At 31.5% G+C, this 15,660-nt stretch overlaps 2 protein-coding genes and 1 long non-coding RNA gene across 6 annotated transcripts; 2 read left to right on the top strand and 1 right to left on the bottom strand.

Moving 5' to 3' along the window:
• The first annotated feature begins 271 nt into the window (after positions 1–271).
• Positions 272–6,868, top strand: LOC100742671 (anillin). 4 transcript variants are annotated; one of them, XM_012387936.3, is made up of 20 exons: positions 272–450; positions 905–959; positions 1,330–1,456; positions 1,583–1,768; positions 2,074–2,252; positions 2,321–2,515; positions 2,751–3,288; positions 3,383–3,663; positions 3,747–3,849; positions 3,929–4,164; positions 4,243–4,350; positions 4,440–4,642; positions 4,719–4,851; positions 4,951–5,203; positions 5,288–5,449; positions 5,534–5,790; positions 5,869–6,039; positions 6,117–6,339; positions 6,414–6,558; positions 6,624–6,868. In XM_012387936.3, the coding sequence occupies exons 2-20, from the start codon at positions 936–938 to the stop codon at positions 6,733–6,735; spliced, it is 3,636 nt and encodes a 1,211-aa protein (XP_012243359.1). In that variant the 5' UTR covers positions 272–450; positions 905–935; the 3' UTR covers positions 6,736–6,868. The 4 variants fall into 4 exon arrangements, with proteins under 4 accessions (XP_012243359.1, XP_033177682.1, XP_012243358.1 ...); XM_033321791.1 differs by lacking the exon at positions 272–450 and adding an exon at positions 659–813 and having other exon boundaries at positions 2,820–3,288; XM_012387935.3 differs by lacking the exon at positions 272–450 and adding an exon at positions 659–813.
• Positions 6,869–7,722: 854 nt separating this feature from the next.
• On the bottom strand, positions 7,723–10,290 carry LOC100742792 (flexible cuticle protein 12). Its single transcript, XM_012387941.3, has 3 exons — positions 10,150–10,290; positions 8,999–9,246; positions 7,723–8,581 (listed from the first exon to the last, which is right to left on the bottom strand). The coding sequence occupies exons 1-3, from the start codon at positions 10,156–10,158 to the stop codon at positions 8,521–8,523; spliced, it is 318 nt and encodes a 105-aa protein (XP_012243364.1). The 5' UTR covers positions 10,159–10,290; the 3' UTR covers positions 7,723–8,520.
• A 14-nt stretch (positions 10,291–10,304) lies between these two features.
• LOC117151872 lies at positions 10,305–13,481 on the top strand. Its single transcript, XR_004462028.1, has 3 exons — positions 10,305–10,424; positions 10,952–11,137; positions 11,557–13,481. It is a non-coding gene; the product is annotated as an uncharacterized LOC117151872 (long non-coding RNA).
• The last annotated feature ends 2,179 nt before the right edge of the window (positions 13,482–15,660 follow it).

Raw genomic sequence — 15,660 nt, 5'->3', positions numbered from 1 at the left:
TGTTATAAAGTGCTATTTGCTTTATTCATTTAGTATTAATTTCTAATATTCAAGAAAGATGAATTTTATATACAAGATTATATTTTTTAAATTTAAAAAGATGTTTGTGACGACAAACGTCCTTTTATTCCATCGACCAATGGAAACGTTTCATTTCAAATTGCCCTATGCTAACGTATGTTACTCTTCTTTAGGCGCAAGTAATGACGTTTACAGGTTTGCAGTTGCTCCAATCCACAGCCATAGTAAAACAGTGCTCCAATCCTGCGCAGATCTTCGGTTGGTCAGGTCAGTCCTATGACGCTGCTTGCCACATTTGAACTGTGCAAAAGTTTTTCCATATATTGTGTTAGTTCCGTTGCGTGAAAATATTGCTATTAAAACGATAAACATTTAACGTGAATTTTCATTGTTTGTCATACAATTAATATCATTAAAAAACGATAGAAGGTAAGATCTGTCAGTTTTAAGCATTCGCATGCGCTTCATTACTATGGCGGTTATCTTTAAATTCAACGGTTTAAGTACGGTCATATAAACGATCTGGATACTCCCTAGGGGAAAGTGTCCGCGGATTAAAGCCAAAAATCAATATGGTGACAACATTGGGAGTCATCCTGCGCATGTGTGACACAAATATGTATAACATATGTAGGATGTAACTAGGGAACTACTAGAAAATGCTCCTGATATTGTCCTCATATTGATCTTTTTTGGCTTCACTCGGCGGGCGTCCTCATCGTGCTCTTGTCTATGCTTTCAATATAGGAGTGTCCAAACCTGTTTGTATGATCGTGATTGGAAGTGATTCCCGTACGTACGGAATAAAGGGTGTCTTTCTTTTGATAATTTGTCAGCATTAAATATATATTATATTTATTTATAAATATGATTTTAATTACAGAGCATTACGATTAAGTACAGCAATTAATATAATGGATATAGACCCTTTCACTCAGGTATGGCACTTTCATTTGATTGTAATGCGTAATTGCAGCAGTAGTAGCTGTTTATGGAATTTAAAAAAAATACCTCTGCTTGATAATTCAAATACTATTTTCGTCAATTGAAATTTTTATCAATATTATTTGTATATCAATATAATAATCTTTTTCTAATATTTTATTTATATATGTATATTTGTCAATTTTTGTTTATATTGTTATTTGTTAATTTTTGTTTCTTTTTTTAAATAACTTTACAAACATTTTTGAATATGTCTTATGATTCTAATAAAAGTTATAATATTAATATTAAGAAGTAAATGAATAATACTGATTTATCTTTGTCAATATTTTGTAATAAAGGTAAATTGATTTCATTATACAGCGTATGTTGGAGCGGGCTAGATCAAGGAGAGAAAAATTAGATACTCAACTATCAAATGCAGGACATGATGTAAAGAAAAGACGGAGTCCTTTGAAAGATACAAATACTATTTTAGTTCAGGCTACAGGTACCAATATTTGATATATTATTCTCTTTATATATAACAATAGATAATATTTATTTATATTTACAATAAAATAAAATGCTGATAAATAGTTCTTTTATAACATTTTTTAATATCAAAAATTTTAAGTTACTAAGAGTAAGACTCCAACCAAGTCTCCTGCCAAAATATCAACAGAGAACACATCTCCAGCAAAGTCTTCACGAAAATCTATATCTAAAACTGAAAGTAATCAGCATATAAATAAAGAGAATAGAGACATTGGACTTTGCAATGTGAAGTCGAAGTTACAAAGACTTGGTAAACTATATTCTGGTAAGTCACATTGTATACACCCACACAAAACTCGGTTTAAACTGGTTTCTAACACTACTTTATTTTGATATTCACCTACATATGTATACTTATCTCACTCCATATGGTTTGTGTATGAATGGTAAACGCAATTGTTATGTTAAAGAGTTGTTCTAATTTTATTTTATATTTAATTAATTTTATTCTATTAATATACTGTTATTATAAATAGTTATATGTTAGTATTAGTTTGTTGACCTATTATTGTATTTTTGTAGAATTTATAAAATATCATATCACATAATATATTCTCTCTTTTTTGACAGATGACAGTAGTGGAGAACTGAGTTCTCCCATTCATAGAACAGAAGAAAAATTTAATGCAGAGGAAGAAGAAGAAGTTGTTAAACAGAAACCATCCAAACGAGGAGCCAGACTTGATAGATTAGCAGCTCTTGCTTCAACAATTAATAACTGGGAAGATGATCTTTCACATCCAACTTTGGTAAATAAATTATCCATATTAATTTATATATTTTAGACAACTAATAGTTTAATGTGAATCATTTATAGGTCAAACCAGTAAATAACAAAGTAGAAAGAATACAAGCAAAACTAAATGAGCAAGTAAAATCTATATCAGAACCACAACCAAGCACAAGCGGGTATAGCAAGACAAATAGAAATAGCAAAGATAGTAATTATAAGAAAGAAGAATCTTACTGTACAAAACAGTTGAAGTGGGATAAAACTATATTGGACACATTAGTAAGTAATTTCTGTTAATAATAAGCAAATTTTACTATCTAATAGGTAGTTCGCTTCTTGTACATGCCTAAAGCTTTCTGAAAGTTTTCTGTGAATCAATGTATACACTCTAAAAAAGTGCTATTTATAGCTTGTACCTTTCTTACTTTTTCTTATATATAACAATTGTATTGGGAATAAAGGTGGAAATTTATTGCAAGTAGTTGAATCTGTTAGATTAAAATACTATTTACAGGAGGCTCAAGGCTTTAGTCGTACACAAAGCGATACTCGCCTTGTATATGACTATAAGTCTTGTTCTCAGGGAAAAGATGTGGCTCCTTCGAGTTCGTCACCTAAACGACTTCAACAAAATCAAGAAGCTCTTACAACAAATTGTGGTGAAAAATATCACAAAAAAGAAATTTCATCAAAACATACTGATAATAAAAATTCTAATACTCCAGAGAAACCATCAAGAAATGCAACACCAAATACAAATGGTAATCGAGTAACGCCTAGATTTGGTTATAGTAGCTCTCCTAAGAGTCCTGCTCAATCTAGTCCAGGTTCAGTATTGAGCAAAGCTTCGTTATTTGAATCTAAAACCACAGAAACTAAGACAAGAGATCCTACCCAAATGACTCTTTCTGAGAGGATGGCAATTTTTGAGAAAAATAAAGGAGAAGCTCCATTATTACCCAAGGCACCTCTTGCTATGTCTATACCACCAAAAAAGTTACAAGAAAAAGATAAGAGTAATTCATCGACAGTGCATCCAAATAATAATGGAGGTAGATATTAAAGAGTAATTATATAAAAATATAGATCATCGTAATTCAGCAATAATAAATTAATTTTATCATATATGTGATGACTTTGTTACAGCAAAGGTACCTAAAGCTGATATACCCAATAATACTGTTAATGTTCAGCGAGAAAGATTTGAACAAGGCTTAAATACACAAGAGCTAGAAAATAATATTTTACATAACACTTATCTGGAACGACAACGTGAATTAGATATGCTACGTTCCCGTTTTAACAGAAACAAAAAAATGGCACAAGCAGTTACTGGTTCATACATAAGAACAAGTGAAAGTAGTGAGGGAAAATCAAATTCACCTAAAAATTCTCCAGTTTGTCCAGTAAAACCAACACCTGCACCTGTAAGTAGATATTTAATTTTTACATTGTTTCTAAATGTATTTTTAGCGAAAAGCAATGAATATGTTTGGCACTATTTTTGCAGGATTATGGTATACCACCTCCTCCACCACCTCCTCCACAATCGCATCTTTCTAATGAGAAGTCAATTTTAAATAAAAATAAAAATTCACCGAGTAAAAGACAAGGTATAAATTATTTATATAAATGTTATATATTTTTGATATCTTTTATTTGTAGTTCATTTTAATTTCTCCTATTTCAAAGTTATAGGAACTCCATCAAAAGCAACACAACAAGCAAAAGTAACGTCTGATATTAAACGCATTCGAGTTGCTCCACCTAAACCTGGACATCTTTATCCTAATCTTTCCGAAATTGAAAGTGCTGCAGAATCAGGAACGGATACAGAATATACTGTTAACAGTACAGAAGCAGAGACTGCTACTTTAGATGAGAAAAGTGGTACAGAAACAAGTACAGAGGCTGAATACTATGTGGAGGTAGGATACTAATTAAAATATGAATATAGTAATAGGAAATTTTATGTGATTTGTATAATTGTTATACATTTAATATAGGATAATGAAAGTGAGATTGAAAGTGAAGAAGAAAGTGGAGATATGAATACTAGTCTTGGTAGAAGTATTTTACGTGCTGTAAATGAGCAATCTTTCTTAAATAAAAAGGTATATATAGATATTTCAAATTAATGCTTGTAATACATGGTAAAGTTGTATATATTTATTATTGTAATATTTTAATGACACAATTACAGAGATCAATTGACCCAGATCCAGATAGTACAACTTCTGATATTTCAGTGTTGAATGAAATGGATGAGTATTTAGATGAATGCTTTCCACTACAGGAAGGGTATGATGGCTGTTCTTATACAGAGGAGGGACCAACTCCTCCTAAAGTAAACAAGGGAGGTAAAAGCCCATTAATGACTTCAACAGGTTTCAAATATAAAGAAGGGTAAGATAGAAAGACGATAACTAAATATCGGTGATTTGACGTTTCTAACAATTGAAATTATTTGTCATTTTTTAAGATCACCATATCGTTCACCTACGATAAGAGTTTCTCCAGCATCTCCTGAAAAGACAGAGCCTTACATTGTTGATGGTGACAATTGTGAGCCGTTACTACGCAGTGTCAGTTTTTATAGACGACAACAATCTCAAGTAAGCTAAATGGATATAAGCAGTAATTCTTAAATTTGGAATTAAATTTTTCAAATCTTCAAACTTGAAATGTAATATTAATTATCAAAATAATATTAGACGCCAAAGACACCAGTACGGATAATATCAAGAACACAAGTATCAACTAATACTATTCCCGATGAAACACAATTTGATCCTAAACACGAAGCAATTTTAGTGGAAGAAAAAGTGAAACGATTACTAGATGAAGTATGCAAACAGCAGACAATTATTAGTCAAGCTAGTCAGGCACTGAATTTATGTACTTCTACTGTGGAGTTCAATGGTTCCATGGAACAGGTTGAAGGAGAGAGATTGTTGCTTGTTGCCAGTACAGTTCTACCCATTTTTGTACAAATATTTTCATTAATTATATATCAACTAAGTAACATAAAATATATATTTACTATTACAGCCCATAGAAGACAAGCTGCTCTAAATGAAGTTCAACGGTTAAAGGTAGAAGGTACTTTAAAACCTGTTACTCCTACACCCGAAATGCAAGAAAGTGGTTCTGTAACAGTTTCTGCTATTACTTTACCTCTCAAACGAGATTATTTTCGTAGTATGGGTACAAGTAAGTAGAATGTTCAAAGATAAAATTAAAAGCCATATTTAAATTCCACCAGAGAGATCTATTTTTTAAAATTTTTAATTCTAGGTACGTGTTATCACTTTGTTTGTTTGATGCGGTATTTAGAAGAAGTGGTGGTTACGCCTGTAGTTGTAGCAGAACCTGGTGATTCGTGTCTCCGATTTCCATCAACATTGAAACTAAATGATTTATATAATGACTTTAAAATTACTATTGAAATATACTCATTACAGACACAACCAGAGATTTTACCACATGAAATTAAGTATCATATTAATAGTGGTAGTGGAAGTAGTAATAGTAGCAGTAATTGTAATAAAAAGGTAAGTACATACTTTTGTGTACGTATAAAAGTTTACCAAGAATATTTATATTTGATTAAGAATTGAAATATCTTGCAGTTGGTAAATAAAACCCCAAAGAAATTTTTGAAACAAGAAAGTCGATTAGTAATGCCCAGCTTGCAAAGTCCAGCTGGGCCATCTGCTGTTAGATCTCCAGCTTTTCAACTATCTGGTTACGTCATTTTTAGTTTGAAAGAAATACATCGACAACAATTCACATTGAATAAGGTAAGTACAATTAATAATTATTCATTTAATAGGAATGATTTGATGCAAATCTCAATTTTTTAATTAACGCTTTATAGGTACTGCCACAATCCCCATTAGAAGGCCGATTGCAGATGTATGTTTCATGTGAACTTTCGGTAGCAGTTGAACATAGAGGATTTCTTACAATGTTTGAAGATGTATCTGGATTCGGCGCTTGGCATCGTAGATGGTGTTTGCTCAAAGGTCCTACTTTATCATATTGGAAATATCCTGACGATGAGCGGAAAAAGGCTCCCATTGGGAGCTTAGATTTACAAAGTAATTCTTCATTATTTTAATTCATTGCGGTATATTATATGATTTAAATATATATATTTCATTGTTTTATATAGGTGTTAGTACAACAAATGTAGGATTAGTTTCTCGAGATATTTGTGCTCGTCCTAATACCTGTTTGCTTGAAACAACTAGAGCTACAGAACCTGAAGATGTTGATAGTTTAGTTATGGTTAGAAATGGTCCGACAACGACAATTAGGTAAGTGTTTTACAGCTATTTTATTTGATTAATAATACAATTAATTAATCTTTACTTGTTCTTAGGCATCTCTTATCAGCCGATACAAAAGAAGATAGATTAGAATGGTGCTCAAAACTTAATAAAATACTAAATCTGATACATGCTTGGGGTGGGCCATTGACATTATCGCAATAATTTGTAAGTAAAAATATTAAAAAATCGTAGCGTGTCAAAGTGCACTTATTTATCCGTGTAGTGCGTATACACGTTTGTACGCAATATATACTTTTGTATACTAAATGACGCAATTAAATTTTGATTGAAGATAGTTTATCTATATGTATTTGCAAGCTACATATTATAAATTTGATAAATCATGACAAAAAGGTTTTTGCTAAAAATTAATAATACGAATAGTTTTTAATATTAGAAAGTTTAAAGTATAAAAACAGCACAATTTTAATCAAATAACTATTGATAAGTAATGTAGTAAAATATTTTTCATCAAGATAAATAATCTCAAAAAATATAAGGAGTATTTTTTCCTGTAGTAAAATAATTTAAATTAATTTTGTACAAAAAGCAGTTGCAAAACAAAATATGAAAATTGGAAATTATTTATTAAAATCTTAAAATACTATAAATTATGTATGATTTAAAATGGCTTCCTATTTCTTATAATGTGTTTTAATGAATTAATATGATCATGAAATTGAACCTGATTACAATTTTTAATCGTAGGTTGCATCTGAACCTATTGAAAATTCTAATTATGTATCTTAGTACTAGATGTGTAACGTAATTCTTATATTGTAAATAGAAAAATAATAGCGTATTAATATAGCCACTAACAAATATATAGTCAAATATGCATATATGTAAACACAAAGTATATACCATTTTGTACGTATAGCATAGTATCGCTTAAAAATTTTGTATCTGAAAAATTTTTATATTTTTTATTTTCCTATATAAATATTTTGTTTACATTTTATCATCGTTAATCATTTAAAATAAAAAATTATCGAACAATTTTTTTCACATATCCTTTATCGATCCATAGAATTGATCCCTTGTTTATGTATGTGTCAAAAAGAAAATTGTCGTAAATGAATCAGTTGACCTCGTTGCATGTACTCAACACTCTTAAAGGGAGATTGACAAAGTTATAACTCGTACATGTTAATTTGTGTATATATTTATTTGCGCAATTGGTGTTCTGTTACATACATACAGTAAGGGTACAAAAAGATTACTCATTTTCACACGAATTCTAAAGCGTGTAAATGAGCGCTTCGTCGTCGCCTCTTCCAAAATAGATCGTGAATGGAACTTCTAACGCCTCTCGTTCAAAATGTTTACCAATAGTTCCTCAGAACTATTTAAAATAACTTGTTTATACAGTGGCACGCGTTTCACAAATGCAATCAGAACATACATTGCCGTCCTAACTATTTATATCATACAAACGAACGTTTGTATGAATATTTCTTTACTTATTATACTCTTTATTTCAGAAATTAGATCATACATTATTTTAATGATTATTTTTTATCTTAACTATATGTTCTTTGTCATACTATACAATTTTTTTGTAGAATTTGTAATGTTAATAATAAATTAATTTTCTCTAAAATTCACTCCTCTTTTTAAACTTTTGTCAAATTCCATTGTAACATCGAACATTCATTCGATTTCGTGCGTTCCATTCGATCGCTGTTATTGTCATCTCAAATTATAATTTTAATGTTAATAAACGTGAAAAATAAATGATAAGTACATAATGCTGAAGAAAATGAACTGATTGCTTCGAACCGACGATCAATACTTTCGAGAATGATCACGCTTGTGAACAGTGAATCGCGTGCCACGCGATTTTAAGGTACGTATACGATTACTTTAATACACTTATGCTAGCTTGTGTCGATGATCGGAAAGCCCTAGATAAGGATAGTGCGAAACTTCAGTTCTTAGGTTTTCCTATTTCGAAACGAGATTAATAGTGGGGTGGAATCCATCCTTGTCAGCGGTGTAATCAACCCTTTAATCAAATAATTATGTTCTTAATACTATATCCTTTATTACTATTAGAACGGAAAGGTGTAATCTTTCTGATTCTAACATTTGGCGATAAATTACGAAATTACAAAACAGGAGTCTAAAATCTGTAGCTTATAACTTAGTAAGTTATTAATATCATTATTTGTTAAATTATTATGCAAGAGGATCCAGGACGCACATACGTGTCCTTAAGCCATTTAAAATTAAAAACATTTGAAATCCTCTCATATTATTTAAGACTATGTATATTGCCTTTTTTATTATTTATATAGTAAATTCATACTTTATGTTTCATTATCACGTTTAATTATTACTCATAGAAATGATTAAAGTACATATCAAGTTTTATATAAGTATTTAATTATAATTAAATCCAGTACGTTTTGTGAATAGTTACCTATAAGTGTGGCCATCTGGCGCTGTGAAGGAGAAGCTACCGGTAACGTCAAGTGATTCATCGTCAGTACCTTCGTTTTTCAATTCCGCAGTTTCTTCCCTCTTTTGGCCATCGCTCTGTTCGTAACTAAAGTGATATCCACCTACTCCAATATTGTTTTGCTCCTCCTGTTTTACTATCGTGATTTCATTTGGATTCAATTGGGGCGCAGCGAGAGCTCCCACTATCGCTGTCACGAAGATGAGGATCTGTATATATAAAGATTACTTAATGATTTAATAACATTAACTTTTAACTATTACTAATTTCTATTTTGAAAAAAAATATTCAATTTTTCTTTTATAATTGTATATTCAGAATTCTATGGAAAAAATTAACTTCTTCCAGATTTACAAATTAATCGTTCGTAATACTCCGATACGATTACCCGACATAAATACGTCGCAATTCGACAACGGTTTTACTAAATGTTATTTTTATAAAATTACGTGTCACGTTACAAAACGTGAATGTTGAAACCCAATGTACATCTCAACTCAATCTGAGGCTCATCACTACCATAGAAGACGTTTCAACGATTTTATTATGTAACCAGCATGTAATCGGTCGATTGGGCATGTTCTGTCCAGACTCAAACCCGGACTTTTTCAACGATTTCTACTACCACTCGAATTATCCAGACTATAACAACAAATCCCGAGGAGTGTCTAACGTTTCAAAATACTACCTTATTGTGTTACGTACAACGTAATACGGATAAATTATATCAATACATGGATGATGTTACATCATATCAACGCTCACATGCGAAGAATATAATTGGAAAAAAATATATGGTTACGGTATCACAATGGAAAATGTAATCGACTTTAAGGTAAATCGGTTCCGAACTCGAAGCTTATTTTTCAAGCAAGATTCGCAACGGCCTGTTATCGTCTCGGCGAAATTACGATTAATCATCGGTGCGTGAAACATCGCCACACGCACAAATGTCACAGTCCTCTTCACTTTCACTGTTACGTAAAAAAATTTCGGAGTCTGCGGGGCCGAAATCATCGGCTGCTCCCTATCTGTAACGAGAGAACGCGGAACGGATTCAAGCGACGCCTAACGTGTTACGATTTCTTCTTGTATCTAGATGCGCAACCCACCGTCTTCATGGCAAGAACTTTCTCGTGCGAACTGCACTTTTCTGTCCCTTCGTCCTTAAACAACGACCGATACGTGATACCAAGGATCCACGGTGCATCTGCCTTTATATAGCCGGAAAATCACGGGTGTTGCATCCCCACCTGGCATTAGACTTGTCGGAGATTCGCGGATCAGTCTCTCCCCTAACGGTGCTAAGATGCATTCGAGATGCAACGGTGCAAGTGTCTTTCCTCCGGAGTAGCGTTTCTTCGCTTTGTTAATAGGCTCTTGCGCTGTAAGAAAGTCGAATATCCCGATAGAAGTTGCAAACAAGCATAAGAAGAGTTTTACAAAATTGGAGCTAAATTATTATCGAGAATTATGAGAAAAGAAAATGTTAACACAATGTAATAAGAAAAAGATATTTTTATTTATCCTATTTATTCAAAATGATACTCGAAGTACGTCATGACAAATGAAAAATGTATCTGATGACAAGAAACGGCGTTAGAAATTATGTCATTGTATATGAATATTAATGAAATAGTGATAACACATTGAATTATATCTGTGCCTTCCTTTCCCTTTTTTTATTTACATTGCTTAAATAATAGATCAAGGAAACATTTGTTCACGGAATGGAAATACGTAGGCTTACTATTGATCATTATCATAGGTTACCACTGACCCACGTGGCAGAGAACATGTTAAAGACATTAGTGCTTATGAGTAGAGTTAAAGCGTAGCTTGTTCGCCTCTACGTTGTTTGGTAAGGTATTATTTGCATGTTTCACGTTTCACTGATGTCGTTGTCTATTATAGGTGTGATCTTTGCATTACATGAAAATAGTTGGTGTCGATAAAGAAAAATGACATTGTTTGATGTGGGAGGAATGATGTTGCATGATGTAAAAATTGGGGAGGAGGAGGATTTTTCTGGTAAAAGGTCTATGATAAATATATAGCTGCTGAATGTATTTTATAGTCAGATAGTTGGCTTATTATATAGTGAGTTTAACTGCTGATTATACACCAAGGTTCGTTTTTGTCGTGAGCCTTCAGTTGTAAAAATTCAATGTAATTTTAATTTTTTAAATTGGTCGTCTCATTTTTTAGAGGACGCGTCATTATCGTTTGTGATAGATGTTCTTATATTTCATCCTAAGAAATTTTATTTTATAATTTTTACTTTATTTTATTTTATAATATTGTGAAATATTATTATTCCTCCAATACAGGTTTCTTTCCGCAAGGAACTTCTTCTTCTGTAAAAATATATTTTCTCTTCTAATGAAAAGAAAAGATATTATCCATAGAGCATCAGTTATTTTATTGATATAAAAATTATCTGTCTGAATAATACTATTAAGACATCATCTACCTTGTGCAATAAATTACCTGCGTTTAATAATAATTTAATTTTGCAGGTATTAAATCTCCTCGATAAACGTTCGACTAGGAAATGGCAAATTGGCGAAAGAGTATGCTAAAAGATTTTTTCACGTGTTGACATTAAAACGTATTTCTGAATGATGTGACTGTTTAACGAAATCGATTGCACGTTCATTGGGCAAGTGGTTATTCCCGGTCGAAATGGCATTTGTGCACCTGCTATTCCTGCCATTCAAATATTACAATGAAACGTATCTTTGAACTGGACTTTACTGAAGGAACTTCGTCAGCAATGTCAAGGACCTTTTGCTTCTCTGTGTAGTAAAACGATAGTTCCTGTTCACACAGAGTATATGAGTCGAGTCACGTCAAGTTCATCTATGTTTAGATTACAATAACACTTACCTTGTAAATTGAACTTTGCTAAATATAGATAATCGGGAAATTCATCTACACTTACGTCTATTAACTAGGAATTTTATAAATAGTCGAATAGTCAGATTCAAAAATTATCTTGTATTTTATCGACACAGGAACATAAAGCGTCAATTACAAGAAGATTCTTCATCGATCAATCGCGGTGCCAGTTGACCACGTTGAATATACGTTTTTCATTTTCCAGTATAAAAATAAAATGACGAATAAAAACCCGTCATCGTTTACTATACTATAACTTTGGATCAAGTTTCATGCTATCGATATTTATGATTCATTGACTGTTTCCTCTTTTTAATAGTTTAAATAAGTAGTCTCTTGGTTGTGACTTTTGTAATCGATAAGATAATGATTCATGATATTTTCTATCGATATAATTTAAAGTAGTTTTCTCTCTTTAAAATGCAGAATTATTTATTGAAGAGATTCTTACACGGATCCAAGTCTCCTCTGAAGAAAATAATGAGCTGGGATGTTCATGAAATATCGGTACACAGCAAGATGTACTATTACAAGCGTGATCGAAACGCGAAGAATCACAAACATGTCATCCAATAAATTTATAGTTAACAAAGAACCAATTTTTCTCACAAAACAAAATATTTAGTCCCGGAAGGGCTAATCAACGTTTCAAAAAACCGTAATTATATTACGAGAAGCTGGAGATGGTTCGTTCGTAATAGTAACTCTTTTCTTTTTCTTTCTTTTTATTCTTTTCGTTGAAGAGGAGACGTGGAACGGTCTTAACATCTAACTCACAAGATATTAACGATTTCGTAAGCCGAATGATCCCCGGAGACTCATCGGATAGACAAAGGCGTAGAAACCGCGGCTACCTGTTGCTTTACAACCGAATGTGAAAGCCGAATCTGCGAACCAGCCAATACCTACCCCCCTAGCTCGTTTGGTCGTCGAAGTCGAAGCCTCGAGGCAACGTACACGCGGCCGTGCGTCCTTGGTAATTGTGACATTTGCTTTTCTCGGCGCGCGTACAACAGCGAGAAGAGCCGAGGAAAGTTAGTGACGTAACTACCGGTGACCTTGCCATTTCAGAAGAAGATACGGAGGATGCCTCCGGCTACCGCGTCTCCAGGCGTCTTCTCTCCTTCCCTTCACTTCTTTTTCCCTTTCCTTTGCTTCCGTGGATGTTACAGTGTATCGAAAATCATACATATTATACAATTCTCTCTCTCGTTAGTTTTCGCCTCGAAAAGTAAAAATATACGTATGCCTTCATTCATAAGTCACTTTAGAAACCTTGCCAATTTTGAATAGAATGCTCATCGAAGTAGGTTTTTTAGGAAGATTCCAAATCGAGAATACGGGAATTTATACGACTCTTCATTTTACTTTTTCTTAGGTATCTCTTCGGTTATGTAATTTTTTATATTTACTATTGTAATGTTAACGGGCGTTGGAAGATTGAACGCAAAGGATTTCAGGCAAATGACCTATTGTCACTAATTCGGTATTCTCTTTCAGAGTTACTCGTACAAATTTTGTTTTACCTATGTTTAATTTATTGTACATTAATACTGGATTACAAATATTATAAATAAAGAGAAATCGTTTTTTCGTTAATAAAATTCATAACAAATAATTTCTATTTTATCTGAATTCTTCTCCATTAAATTTCAAAATAAACGTAGTTTTCAAGATCAAAGATTTTTGTTTGAAAACCAATTTCCAATTACATTTCAAGCGAAAAAGCTTCAATCTAATCTCAACCTTATTTGAATTATTTTATTGCTGTATTCAATCTGAATAGTTTAAATTGCATTGCATTTGACTTCTAAAATTCCAATCAATATTATGCAATTCCTCGACGATACAGATCGATTAGAATTCCTGCCAGCTGTACGCGTCATCCTGAATGATTAACGTCCAATAAATTTTTGTCTTGAACAAAATATATTTGCTTGTATTGATAATTGCATAAAAATGTTACTGGCACGTCTTTTATTCGTAATTAAAAATTTATGAAACCCGAGAAGTTGCTAACTATGTTTTCACATTTAATGATGGTTCGTGTTATTTCAAGTAGATGCCATAATAGACGGTCAAAGGGACTTCGAAGCATAATGAGAAGCATCTGAAAGTGAAATCGTTATAAGGATATTGAAATGTCAGTTTAGTCATTACTTGTACGCATTTCCGTGTAATGATCATCTATTTTTTATTAATTCTCCTTTCGAAAATATAGATTCGTTTGTATAATTTAATTTTTGCTCACAAGTATCGTCGTTGAAGATATTTTAATTTAACAACAATAAAATAAATATTAATGATTTATCAAATAACTGTCTTGTGTAATTTTTTAAATAATAATTTATCAGTACATAGTTAGGAAACTAGTAATAAAAAGTAATTAATGTTATTGTTTTAAAAATAATATATAGTAAAATCTGCCTTTGAATTTTTATTTTTAAATTGTATGTCATCCAAAATATTAATGAAGATGAATGATTAATGGATTGAAAACGACCATATATAAACTGCGAATGTTTATGCAACTTCACGGTTTACTTAATAAAAAAATTGAACTTCAATGTTGTCAGAATTATACTTTAACAAAGTTGTTAATTTATCTTTTTCTTTCTTTTGGTTTCTTTGGTTCTCTTTTGGTTTCTTTTGGTTTTCTTTTGGTTCAATTCTATATTTTTTATTTTTTGTAATGAATATGGAATTTTTATCCATCAAGTTTAGTGAATAGATTAACAGATATTTTTTAAAGTATGTACATATTTCAGTAAGGAGTAATTACATCTCGTTAGATAAATCTATTGTAATATTTTCAAATGTTTTTTTAGTAGCAATTAGTAGTCAATTAATTATTATCGGTATCGATGATTTATGCCTGTGTCATCGATTTCAGGAAATATGAGAGGAGTGGGGGAACATTTATCGGAATAATAGGTGTGACTGTAAATTGCAAATCTAAGGAAATTAATATTGTAATAGGTATATAAAGCATTTAAATTAAACGGTAGTCAGCCAATAAGAATATATTTGTACATATACTTTAAACATGATCGTTCGTTTTCGATATAAAAAATGAAAAATACATGAAATAGTTGGTATATAAAGTTTCGAAACTATCGTAAGTTTGTTTCAACAAATTAAAATAAATTCAAGTCCACGATTAAAAGTCTGAATGCGTAAAACACAAATTGTGAAGTTTATCAAGCGAAGATAACGACACTACCGGAAATCACGATCCATTCTTCTTGATCTCGTTGCAATCTGTACAATAAAACAACTTTTACGTAATCTTTAAATATTCCATTGCGTGTTACAAGAACCTGAATAAATATCTATTATGGTGAATTTCCCATCCACCTGTTAACTTTAATTTTCCGTGTGATAATCTGTAGAAATGCAAATGCGCATACGTTGTCCAATTCATTATTGAACGTTTCTTTAATATATTTTGTTTAACGGACAGTCATGTTGGTCAATGTGTATAATTTGAATTGCACAAGATTTTAAAACCTAGAAAATGTTAAATGTATAAGGTATCGTAAATATCAATAATTTACGAAGCGTTATTATTTTTCACTAATAAATTATATAGTAATAACACTATTACTATTAAATTTTAAAAGATATCTATATTTTTGACACACTTTAGGAGATCTGCTATTTAATAGTTTAAAAGAAATATATTGAATATCGTGATGAGTAATAAAAACAAAAATTTGGGC

This window comes from Bombus impatiens, unplaced genomic scaffold (genome assembly GCF_000188095.3).
Source record: "Bombus impatiens unplaced genomic scaffold, BIMP_2.2 scf_0494, whole genome shotgun sequence".
Lineage (NCBI taxonomy): Eukaryota > Metazoa > Arthropoda > Insecta > Hymenoptera > Apidae > Bombus > Bombus impatiens.
The sequence above is the reverse complement of the archived record's forward strand: the minus strand, read 5'-3'. Positions and strand labels throughout refer to the sequence as shown.